We start from the raw sequence: 13,520 nt of genomic DNA on the forward strand, positions 1-13,520 counted from the left end.
CGGATTCAGCTTGATTTATTCTTAGTTCCGAGGCAGTGTTGTGCACCGAAAATAGAATATATACAAGCGCACAAGGCATCGGCACCATGACACCTTGTGAACTTGTAGACTGGCTATTTCCAGGCCGAGTATAAACTCAGTCTTTAGTTTCACACTGCTCCACTGCCGCCCTCTGCGGAGGTTACATTGTTTGTACTGGTTGGCGTTTCCTGGCTATAGTTTGCGAGAGTAGCACACGAGGGCTCATTTACATGGACGTGCACTGTACACATGTAAAGTATCCTCTTCCTCGCTCCCCAATTGTCTCCACAGTCTCATGCTGAGATGCCCATTGTCATGTGGAAACCACAATAAACCCAGACGAAATAATAACAGGGCTCTTATGTGTTCGTCACGTGGTGTATGCGCAGAAACATAACTCGAGTAATTTTTCCACAAGCCGGAGCCAGATCGACACGGTGACACTGACCGCATATACTGTACAATGCAATACCACTAGTTTGGAAAACAGTGAGTAATTGCCTGGGACATAATTGATGAAAATAGGAGTCATTATCAAGATCCTCAACCGCATCCTAGAGAGAGGGAGGGGAGATAAACATAGATGAACACACAGAGAGAGAGAGAGAGAGAGAGAGAGAGGTAGAGGGAGGGAGGAGGAGGCTGAATTTCTGGGTTGAGGGAGAGGGAGAGAGGAGACTGAATATCTGGGTTTCAGTGCTGTGCCGGATGCATGACCACTTCTTCCAAATGTTGGCTTCTGCTGTGTTTATTTATCTTGCCGACCCACTCAGAGGTGACCCCTGGGGTGAGCTCTGAGGGCAGCTGTGTGTGTTCATTCACGCACACACACGCACACGCATGAGCACGCACACACACACACACACAATATCAGGCTCCTTGTTAGGCAATATAGCATCTAAAAATATCACAGCAGAAAAGGTGGAAAAATACCAGGTTTGTGTGATTGAGAGAGAGAGAGAGAGAGAGAGAGAGAGAGAGAGAGAGAGAGATGAAGAGGGGATTGGGACCTGTACCAAACACTCTCTTCTCACCTCTTGATGCTTACCGCACCCAGGCCAGTGAAAGGCAGGCCTGTTCTGTACTGTTTGCTGTCTAACCTCTGGCTCCAAATACGCTCACACGCACGTGTGCACACACACACACACACACACACACACACACACACACACACACACACACACACACACACACACACACACACACACACACACACACACACACACACACACACACACACGGTGCAGTATATATAGTGCATAAATATATAAATATCACATAAACAAACACACACACATTATATATAGATACCATCAGGCCTGTAATCGTCTGCTTACTTACATACAGTTCAGGGCTTTTAGAGGAGGTTTGGCATTCCTCTGGCCACTGTGCAGACCACTCACACACTACAGCCAACACACAGATGATTCCCATTGGCATTGATGCTATCCATCACCACAACTACACTTCTCTTTAGTGCCATGAAGGTTTTCAGAAATCCACTCAGGGTTTCTAAGTTACACAGAACAGCACAATCCATATTACTTTCATCTTTCATAGCCATGTCTGGCAGTAAAATACTCATGCAGTGTTCATTTAACCATTTGCAATCTGAGAACCCGGTGTATCGTCAAAAAATAAAGGAAAAACAGCACCCTCTTTTCCTTTGAATTCCTTTGAATGAGTCCTTTTTCTAAAAAAGATCATCCCACGATTTTGCAACCTGTTTTTTCACCCAGTGTCAAGTATCTAATGTAATCCTGGGCGTTACACTTCCTCTGCCAACCTGGGGGGGGGGGCAGCGGACTGACCTCATGCTTCCTTCTATGCATGAGGAGTGGACTCCTCGAATACTGGACAACTCACCCTGGTGCGTGCCCATTTTTCCTCCCGGAATTTTCACCAGTGAGGCCAGGGGGATAACTTTGTAATATGCTATTGGCTGTTTGTATTCTTTTTGGAAAAATATAAAAAGATACTCCTGTGGAAAGGCTATATTATTTTACTTATATTGACCCTATAAACAATTTAGTATTATTTAGTATATGTAAGGTTTTGCCCACTCAAATGGTACCTCGTCAGATAATCCCCACATATCCTACAACAACTTCTGTGAACAGACTTCACTGTAGTAGCTTTTCATAAATTATATTTGTACTTAGGCTGTCTGCTGTCATGAAAGTTTATAGTTAGAGAAATTCAAAGTCCAGCCGTCTGCTGTCCAGCCTCTCCCACCCCTCACTGGGGAAAATTCTGGGAGGAAAACAGAAACGGGGTGAGTTGTCTTGTTACCGAGTTGTCTCCACACAGAAAGGGCCTTTTGCAAGGGGCACGGTGGCACAGTTGGTAGTGCTGTCGCCTCACAGCTAGAAGGTCCTGGGTTCGATTCCTGCTCGGGACGCTGTGGGTGCTGGCGGCGTGTTTCATCCTCCGCGTCATCAGTGCCCATACCCGAAGGCGGGGTTGGCGAAAGGGCCTTTCTGTGTGGAGACAACTCGGTAACAAGACAACTCACCCCGTTTCTGTTTTCCTCCCAGAATTTTCCCCAGTGAGGGGTAACCCTACCCTCACAAAAAACATGCAGTAATCCTGGTCACTAAACTGCCCCCCCCTGGCCAGCCGGGGTGCCTGATGGCGGGGAAAGGAACTGGTTGGAATAACGTGTTCCTTCCACACGCTACGTCCAACCAGGGAAACTCCCCCTGTCAGGTGTAAAGGAGCAACTTGGACACTCAGGCATGAAGGAAGCATGAGTTCAAGTCCGTTGCTCTCCCCTTGTCCCCCATATATGGGGACTAGGTTGGTGGAGGGTGTGTAGAGCCCAGGATCACATTAGATGATTGACACAGTGGTGAAAAATGGGTTACAAAATCGTGGGATAAAAACAAATATATATAAAAAAAAAAGGGCCTTTTGCCAACCCCGCCTCAGGTTTGGGCACTGATGATGCAGAGGAGAGAGCACGCCCCCAGCTCACACAGCATCCCCCAGCTGGATTGAACCTAGGACCTTCTAGCTGTGAGGCGACAGCACTGCCGACTGTGCCACCGTGCCCCCCTAATTAATTGGACGGAGTCAACAGTCTGTCTCGAGAGACTAATCCATTTGTAACTGTCAGGGCCCTATATCTTCCGCAGTGCAACTAATTGTCTCCACCAGGCCGAAGGCATGGGGGGAGAGTATGTTTTGCACTCCGTCCGTCCGCCCGTCCGTGTGTGTGTCCGTCCGTCCGTGTGTGTGTGTGTGTTTGTGTGTGTCCGTGAGCAGCTAATCTCGGCCACCGTTAACCCGGTCGATGCCAAATTTTGCACACACACTCCCTGGATGCCAACGATGAACCTCTGCCCCAAACTTTCCAGAACGGCCTGTTATAGCGCCACCAGGAGGCCGCTTTGTGCAAAACAAGTTTTTGCACAGTACACCTACAGATTTTGTCCAAACATCATGCAAATTGGTACACAGTCTCTCTAGAGCCATTCAACGAAACCGGTCTTTCAGATTTCTCAGACTCCATCCTGATTTACTTTTGTTGCCCTTTTATCCAACCACCAGATGAAGGCAAGCTGCAATGTCCTACATTCCTATCCTGGTGGAGACCTGTGCCCAGAAGGGCACTTTTTCTAGTTACTAATTATTTTCACAGTTGTAATTTTACGGCCAGCACCCACACTATATAGAGTAGATATCAAATTATTTTGCACCCATCTAGCGCCAATGTTGGTCTTAAAGATGGAGTGCCGTGATTTATTTCCCCCCTAAAAAATGATCATCAGGGCCCGGGGCGGCCTAGCGGTCCGGGCATCTGGGCTGGTAATTGAGCCTGCAGCGTGTCGCAGGTTCGACTCTCCCCCTCTCGCTCCCCCCATTTCCTGTCAACTTACTGTAAAACTATCAAATAAAGGCAGAAAAATACCCCCAAACATCTTTAAAAAAAACAACAACAAACATCATCAGATAGTATGATTATACTAGGAGGAATATTTTAGGATATGGTCTAAAAGTGTGCTACTTAAAGCATAATTAAATCTAGAACATTTTGCCTTATAGGTTGTCATGGTGGCCAATGGATTTGGCTGCTGTGGGCGGGCGCCCTAGCTAAATCATTAGAGCATGCCCATGGCTACTGGGCGCTTTTAGACGAATTAGCATGAAATATCCCTAAGCTCCTCTACTAACAGATAACGTAATTGAGACCTGGGATCTCACAAGAGAGACAGCAACAATTAGCAAAGTTACAAACAGTATGTCGACAATAGAGAAGTTAAAGAAGTAAAAAAAACACATACAGGTGGAATGTTTCATTGCGAAAAAGGATACCAGTGAAAGTGTTACACAGTATGATTGAAAAGGTTACACAGACACAGTATGACTTTAAATTAACAGATTTTGCTGTGTACACTAAAGGAAGTACACCCACTCAGGAGTAAAATGGGAAAGACAGGGATGGTATAACTCCATTGCCTGGGAATTTTAAACAGGGGAAAGTTGGCATCACCCGACATTTAGTCTCTCCTAAATTCAGCCATGAATATTTCCCGCCTGTGGAAAAATGACTCGCCTTTCAATCCGGCAGAACCAGAGCATTTAGACAGAATTATAGATAGATATAGCGTGCTCTCGTATTTTAGGACAGGTCAAGATTGAAGTGCTTTGTGGCCCCCCTGGAATTCGATTTCACATAATCGGTAGCTTTTGTACAAAGAAATCCCCTCGGGTCATATTTTAAATGCAAAGTGTTCCCCTTGCACGGTAAACTTGTTGAACTTTGGCCATCGTATCAGATGCACAAACAGTCCATTCCGTGACTTATGAGTGGTCAAAAGAATTGGGAAGAGCTCAGACACACACACACACACACACACACACACACACACACACACACACACAGACAGAGTGGAGAAAGACAGAGCCCATTTCAATGGACTTTCCTGCTGTCAGAATGTCTGGTATGCATTAGCCACAGACTCCAGTGGAATAGCTGGTGTGTGTACGCACGCGTGCACACAAACACTCACAAAAGAAAGAAAAGAAAGAAACTCCCATCATCGTCTAATACCCAAACACCACATGCATAAAGTCTTGTTGAGATGAAGAAGTTTGTCTTCTAATAAAACATATCCGATATTGTTTTCTGCAGCACAGTATGTCGCAGCAACATCTGATTAAATAGACCAGAGAGGTATAGCTATCAATAGCTATGACGGCATAGGCCTATAGGCTTGAAATCAACCTCAACATAGACACACACACACACACACACACACACACACACACACACACACACACACACACACACACACACACACACACACACACACACACACACACACACACACACACACACACACACACACACACACACACACACACAATTATATTTACCTCCTTCTAACAAGAAACAACCTATAATTTCTCTTTATGTCTCCCTTTCCCTAAACTCTATACTAAACTCTGCCCTCTCTCTTATATTATGCCAGCACAGCAGAGATTTTTTTACACAGTATGAACGAATGACCGGAAGTCCTATGTTTGTGTTGGTCACCCTTGTGAATGTACGTGTGTGTTTGTGGGTCTATACAGTGTTTGTGTGCCTGTGTGTGTACATGTAGCTCAGTCACTGCAAACATGGTGAGGATATGTTAAACTTTGAATGCGTGGGCAGTGTTGAAAAAAACCCAACAACTGTTGTTTCCCCATAAAAAGCCACAGAAACGCGAGGTCCAAATGAAATTGAACATACTCCTTGTTTGCTTTTGCTCAGTGCCAGATGGCTTTGTGAGAAATGTACTGCCATGTTCATAGTTTGCCCTCAGCACAATTATTCCCATCTCAGAGTAGAAAGCTACCACACCACAGCTGTAGAAAGAACCAAATCTGGCATTCCTATGCCTATAGCCATATGCCTACTGTGTGCCTGCTTTTTCGTTCAATTAAAAATATTCTCGTAATGAATGTTTTTTTTAATAGTATTACAGATGATGAGAATTTAGATCAGCCTTGCATCGGATGAAGCCCCCTTAAATCTGTCTTTGAGAGAAAATCTGCCTGCTATAAAGTGACCTATAGAATATTATGATAAAGCATAAGAAGTATCTTAAAATTATCTCAATTATCTCAAATTATGAGCAGTAGTCAGAGCCGCGCTTTTATTTCCTCACAACAATCAAAACCTCCCCTTGGTTCTTCGTCGACGATGCCCACCAAACGTGGCCTCTGTTTCCTTGTAAAACAGATTGACATCACACTTTCCTTAAAAATTAAAAAAAAAACACCCATGCAGTGGAGAGAGAGAGAGAGAGAGAGAGAGAGAGAGAGAGAGAGAGAGAGAGAGAGAGAGAGAGAGAGAGAGAGCGAGAGCTGGAGAAAGCCACGCATGCTGCGATCAAAGATCCAACGCCAGGGAGAGAGGACCACAGCACTCCCACAAAGTCTGTATTGAGAGTCTGGATGGGAACATGGAAGGTCCAGTCTGGGAGTGGGAAGCCATGCGGAAAACACTTTTTACCCAAACTCACCATATGTACAGTAGCCTATTATGAAGTCACAGCACAACAATTGGCCTCCTTGAAACTAGCCTAGAGTCGAGCGTGGAAGCTTCCAGCTAGTCAGATATTAAAATCTATTATTTCCTTCAAGTACTAATTCTGATAGGCAATCATTTGCTGTCAAAAATAGCCGATCTAAAAGCTCACAAGCTTGTAGATCTGCTATTTTTGGCACATGACAGTGTCATACAACACTGTGTAAAATAAATCTTTGTTCTGTGGCTACGCCACTATATAAAGTATAAATCAGGCTTTAGATCTGTTGTTGACGGTACTGACCTGGATTAACTTGCGATGTGGCGACTCCTAACAGGTAGAGGAGTATGAGCAAGGGAAAGAATACGTCCCAAAGGCGCTTCATCCCAAACACATGGACGGAGACAGGCTACCTGCAAAACATACAGAACAACTCAGTTAGCCACGTATCCGTATTATGTAAAATATTTGTTGTTTTTTCAGTTTTTTAAACAGTAAAGTCTGGAGTGTAACATGTATGAACACTGTCACTGTTAAATTAACCACATTGAACAACTAAGAGAATACTTAGTTACTAAGTAAATATATACTAAGAAGGAAGCCAGACAATTACGCAGATCTATAAGGGGGAAAATGGGAGTTTTTATTAGAATCACAATTTTAATTCATCCAATAAAAGACAGAATAACTGCCACCTAAATGCTTTACTACTCTGTTAAATTATAATTGAAGGGAGAGTACAGCAATGGAGTTAAATTAACGAAGAACTGTAAGTGGTCTAAACCCGATTAATATGGAACAAATGAATGGAGCAATTCATGACAAATAAGTCACACAAGAATAAGAACATTTCTAAATAAAGTTAGAACTAGAAAAAGTGCTCCTCGGAGGACACAGGTCTCCATCATGTCAGGAAGGTTTGTAGGAGTAATATAAACATGTGTTATTGTTGTTATTGTATTGTTATTGTATTCGATACGGCAATGTTAAAAGGGTGGCATTAATTGTTCCTCATCGCAGTGGAAATGTGCATGCAATGTTCCTCAGTGATTGGACACTGCGTTCATACATACACCCTTCTTCTGGGAGCCAATAGAACAGGCGCACTAGCATTTCAGACATTTAGAGTTACAGTATAAAGGATAGAGAGATGACTGCCCCGCCCCTAGCCTGGTTAATAAACCAGACCGAATCAGCCGTTGGCAAAAAAAATTGCCTACCGGCGGATTTCGGTCTGGAGAGGCTCAATTTTACGCCCATTTCCTACACACGAGAATGTGTGCGCCCAATAGGGACACGGTATACAATATGGGCGGGCTTTGGTACAGTGACGTTCAATGCTTGAGACCTTTGACTGACAGTAGCTCTGACCAATTGCGTCAAAGAGAAAATGTTTCCCTGGAAATGAAATCCAAGCTGAGCCTCCCCAGACTAATATCCCGCGGATCCGTGCGATATTAGTCTGGTTTATTAACCAGGCTACCCCGCCCCCTGCTATTCATTTCAACTGAAGTTGCTCAGTAGCGTTTTGAAGCACCCGGAAGAACGTTTAACTTCAATGTTAAACCCCAGCTGCACGGGGTTTACTCGTGCTAAATGCACTGGCCTGCCTGCAGTCCCAGCTCTGACCAGTAGGCCCGAGCGCTTCAACATTGGCCAGCCATTCTGGAGGCTTGGTTTCAGACAGAATGCACAGGAGAATAATAAATGCGGAAGACGTGCAATACCAGATATGGCTTGGTTTCAATAATCCTCCACAGTTCTGGGGGCTTGTTTGAAACCCCAAAAGTGAATAGTCTCTTCGAGGCAGGCAGCCTGTCTGTCTATGTTGTTAAGTATGTCTCTCTCTCTCTCTCTCTGTCTAACTCTGGACTGATTACAATACGCATTCACGCGTTGCACAATGTGCAATGGTATAAAGAAGCAAAAAAAACAAAACACAAACAAACAACTCCTACAGTATGAACACTATACTCCCAATGATTTGTTGTCCTTTGATGTTGGTTAGGTTTTTAAGATCAATTATGAGACATCCACATAAGTAGTGTGGCAAGGAAATAATGACATGCTGATGCATGATGAGGTGTCCCTGCGGCTCAGAAGGTTATAGCACGTGTGCCACATAACCTCAGTGGCAACGTCGTATGTCAGCCACACATCTTTTTACTGTTTCCCTCCACTGTGTTTTTGGTTAAAAAGAAAAGAAGAAAAAATGAGGGAAAGAACATCTAAATTACTGAGTTGGATTGAATCAGACAGCTTTGAAATATTAAGACTGTTTCACACTGGCTTAATGGCCTGGTTAATTGTTAAGAGAAACCAGTAAATATATGTTTGCCTCTCCTAAGAGAGGTTCCTTTTTTCTTTTATTCTCTACTGTGTCGGTAATCACCCGTTATAACAAAAGTTTACAGGAGAAACTGTGTCTCCTTTTTTAATGAGGAAAAGCTATACAGCACAGTAGTTTCATTATTTCATTATTTTGTGGCACCTGTGTGTGTGTGTGTGTGTGTGTGTGTGTGTGTGTGTGTGTGTGTGTGTGTGTGTGTGTGTGTGTGTGTGTTGTGCGTGCATGCGTGCATCTGCGTGTGCCTGTGCGTGTGCCTGTGCGTGCGTGCACTTCATGTCTGACCAAATAAAATCATTCCCCTGATGTTACAGCGTGGGAGTAACAGAGGAATCCACATTCTATGAGAAAGGCACTGTACAGCGTAGCCGTAGAACTTCAGTAATCTCTTCTATGGATTTACAGTATATACTGTAGATCAGACTGAACTGTACTGGGGTTTCACACACTGTCCACTCTACTGTTATCGACCTAAACTACACTGTAAAAATACTAATAACCACGGATCATGTTTTACACACTTACAAGAGTTACAAATGGATAAGTTAACTGAATAACTCATCTATACACACCGAACACCATTCTATGCTCCAAGTATCTCTCTACGAGGGAGGGGACACAGAATGGGGGTAAATAGGTTGTAAAGACCCTAGACTGACAGGGGCCCTTGAAAGATTACAGGTCCAGTGTGATGTGTTGTTATGGAACCCAGAATTTGTGTTAATTTTGACAACAATATTATTTAGTTTAGTCCTAGTCTTTTGAATAAAATTCAAGTTTTAGTTAGTTGTAGTCGACTAAATATCATAAGATTTCAGTCAACTAAATTTTTTGGTGATTTTGATAATAATTCCTGATTTTACACTTGGTTCAGTTGGTTGCATGCTCAAAATAGCCGATCAACAAGCTCACAACGCATCGCAGTTTATCTGCTATTTTCAGAGTGCAACCCACCCACCAAAATTCCGAAAGCGAAATGCCTTCACGACGGACGACGTACGTCGCGACGTATATTTTTCCGTCGCAACGTATATTCGAGTACGTCCTGGCGTAAATATCAATTCGTCCCGGCAGAACGGACTCGTCGCGGCTATATCTACCCGTTTGCGACGTAATATGTTGGCTATTATTTTCCGTCGCGCCAGAACGGGACTCGTCGCAGCTATATCTACCCGTTGTGGCGTGAGCTGGACTCGCCGCGGCAGAACGTGACTCGTCGCGACTATATCTACCCGTTTGCGACGTGCGCCTCGCCGGTCCGGTCTCCAGGCGAGCCTGCGTCCTTCATATATATTTTTTTCTGCTCTCGTTGGACTTAACTTTAAAAGTCCAATGGAACACCTCTTTGTAACGGGTCGCTGTAGTATAGTGGTCTAATTCCTCGCCTCTCTATTCTTTTTTGCTGAGGACGCTGGTTCAATTCCCGCTCGCGGCAAACCAAAATTATTATATTTTAGACAGACAGACAGACAGACAGACAGACAGACAGACAGACAGACAGACAGACTGCCTGTCTGCCTGCCTGCCTGTCTGCCTGCCTAATGTATTGTAAATAATGTATTCATTCCATACGGCTATTTTTTTTTAATATAAAAACTTTTGTCTTTCGCGCGATTCGAACCAGCGTCGTCAGCACCAAAACATTGAGAGGCGAGTGATTAAACCGCTGGACTACAGCGGCCATACGTTACAAAGAAGTGTTTCATTGGACTTATAAAGACAATAGCACCCAGCTGCAGTCTCGCAAGGGGAGGGACCGGAAGTGCTTTTATTTCCGGCTTCCACGTGCACAAGCGCACATACACGCACGCGAAATATAATGCGCGTGCACGACACGCACTTGCTGGTGCGCGCTTAAATGCCGGGTGTATATGGTACCATCTGTGCTTAAACATAATTACGTGGTCGGTTTGGAAAAGTTTGAAGTAGTTTGTTGTAGGTAATATTTTAATTGAAAGCTTATTAGTTGGTGGTATAAGTGTGCATATTTGAAGAAATGCAAATCTAACAATAATAAAATGATATGCAATAATAGGCTAGGCCTATATGGTCGATTATAACATAATGATATCAAGGCATTTAAGTAATGTAATAAGTTGCTATAACCCCGTACCCCTGTCCCACACACACCATGTCCAGACCATAGATCACAGACACACGACCATATGCATTTAATTTACTATGAAAACCTGCATTTCCCGTCAGTCAGTCAGTAAGTGTGTCATGTCACGCCTCGTGTCATGCCTCCATATATGGTCACGCCTCATGACACGTCACACCGCCATATATGGCCGTTTCCATATGATATAAGATCCCGACACTGACCTCATCAAACCCTGGATAGCCATACATTGAAAAGACTGGATCATCACCTAGATCTCCATATATGGAGCTGAGGCAGCCAGCAACTCTACATCTGACCTCATAATGTAATAATCAGCTCATAATGTAATTAAAAGACGAGCACATAACTTAATAGATTTTTCTATAATGTAATAATGTGTTACATTAAGAACCTCCACATAGGCGACTCATACTGTAATAAAACTTCATAATGCAATAATGTCTTTATAATGTATGAGCTGATTATTACATATTGCATTATATTTCGCGTGCGTGTATGTGCGCTTGTGCACGTGGAAGCCGGAAATAAAAGCACTTCCGGTCCCTCCCCTTGCGAGACTGCAGCTGGGTGCTATTGTCTTTATAAGTCCAATGAAACACTTCTTTGTAACGTATGGCCGCTGTAGTCCAGCGGTTTAATCACTCGCCTCTCAATGTTTTGGTGCTGACGACGCTGGTTCGAATCGCGCGAAAGACAAAAGTTTTTATATTAAAAAAAAATAGCCGTATGGAATGAATACATTATTTACAATACATTAGGCAGGCAGACAGGCAGGCAGGCAGACAGGCAGTCTGTCTGTCTGTCTGTCTGTCTGTCTGTCTGTCTGTCTGTCTAAAATATAATAATTTTGGTTTGCCGCGAGCGGGAATTGAACCAGCGTCCTCAGCAAAAAAGAATAGAGAGGCGAGGAATTAGACCACTATACTACAGCGACCCGTTACAAAGAGGTGTTCCATTGGACTTTTAAAGTTAAGTCCAACGAGAGCAGAAAAAAAAATATATGAAGGACGCAGGCTCGCCTGGAGACCGGACCGGCGAGGCGCACGTCGCAAACGGGTAGATATAGTCGCGACGAGTCACGTTCTGCCGCGGCGAGTCCAGCTCACGCCACAACGGGTAGATATAGCTGCGACGAGTCCCGTTCTGGCGCGACGGAAAATAATAGCCAACATATTACGTCGCAAACGGGTAGATATAGCCGCGACGAGTCCGTTCTGCCGGGACGAATTGATATTTACGCCAGGACGTACTCGAATATACGTTGCGACGGAAAAATATACGTCGCGACGTACGTCGTCCGTCGTGAAGGCATTTCGCTGTCTCTCGTTAATTTTGTCAACTAACACTATGACAAAATTAACACTGATTTCAATTGGCTCTCTTGAGCTCCACAGACAATAATGTATGAGCTGGTCTATTTAAAGTGGATCTCTCTTCCAACCCACTGACATGCATGTTCATACCATATATATTCTGTATAATTCTGACTATGGGAAACAAATCCAGAGCTGTTGGTTTTGAACCGCTGCCCAAATGCACTCTCGTCGTACACAGCAGGCTTGGGGCTTTACACCATATTCGATATTAGAGAATAATTTCCATGCCACTCCTTATTGCCTGCGACAGGGAATACACATTTTCTGGTTGTGGAAATATGGGTTTTTAAACAAAGAAAATATCTTTTTGACAATTATGCAACAGTGACATGATGATCATGACTACAAGTATCCTATGGCCCAGTGGTGTGGATCAAAAGGGAGTCTTTTTCATGTCATTCTTTCTAGAAATGGGTCTGTCTGTCTGTCTGTCTGTCTGTCTGTTTTTTATTTTAAAATGGATGGAACTTAAAGGACAACTTTAGTTTTTATCAACCAAGGTTCATGTTTTAGGTTGTTATTAGAGAAAGTAAAAGGTGAGTGTTCATTTTCTTTCATTTGCTGCTTTCTTTCGTTTTGGGGATTTTAGCAGTTTTTGACAGGGGGGCGGGGGCATTCGAGCATGGGGCTAAATATGTATTTTTTTACAAAATATTATGGCGATTTATTTTGTTATTTTTTTACTATAGTCCTAATAAACCCCAAGAAATTACATCTGGCCACAAAAGATCACAGGATCTACTGAATGTGTCAAACTGACATATTGAGCCTATTCACACAGTATAAGACTATAAGCCTTCCCCCAGTAGGCTACCTTCACATTCAGTAGATCCTGTGATCTTCCGTGGCCAGATGTAATTTCTTGGGGTCTAGTAGGACTACAGTAAATAATACAAAAATAAATCACCATAAAATTTGGTAAAAAAATACATATTTAGCCCCATGCTCGAATGCCCCCGCCCCCCTGTCAAAAAGAGCTAAAATCCCTAAAACGAAAGAAAGCAGCAAATGAAAAATAATAACAACCTAAAACATGAACCTTGGTTGAAAAAAACTAAAGTTGTCCTTTATGTAAATGGCAGTTGATCGGCTGAAACCTTGACCAATATGCAGTCATGGCATGCTTCATA

At 43.5% G+C, this 13,520-nt stretch overlaps 1 protein-coding gene across 4 annotated transcripts in view; it reads right to left on the reverse strand.

Annotated features, from left to right (window-relative positions):
* ddr2a (discoidin domain receptor tyrosine kinase 2a) overlaps positions 1 to 13,520 on the reverse strand; it is a 49,443-nt gene that overhangs the window by 21,318 nt on the left and 14,605 nt on the right. For all 4 annotated transcript variants that reach the window (XM_083766937.1, XM_083766935.1, XM_083766936.1 and 1 more), the window contains exon 2: positions 6,846 to 6,955. In XM_083766937.1, the coding sequence (XP_083623063.1) occupies positions 6,846 to 6,927 (82 nt within the window). In that variant the 5' untranslated portion in view covers positions 6,928 to 6,955. The remainder of the gene's footprint in view (positions 1 to 6,845; positions 6,956 to 13,520) is intronic.

Source organism: Protomyctophum parallelum, assembly GCF_964188405.1.
Source record: "Protomyctophum parallelum genome assembly, chromosome: 6".
NCBI lineage: Eukaryota > Metazoa > Chordata > Actinopteri > Myctophiformes > Myctophidae > Protomyctophum > Protomyctophum parallelum.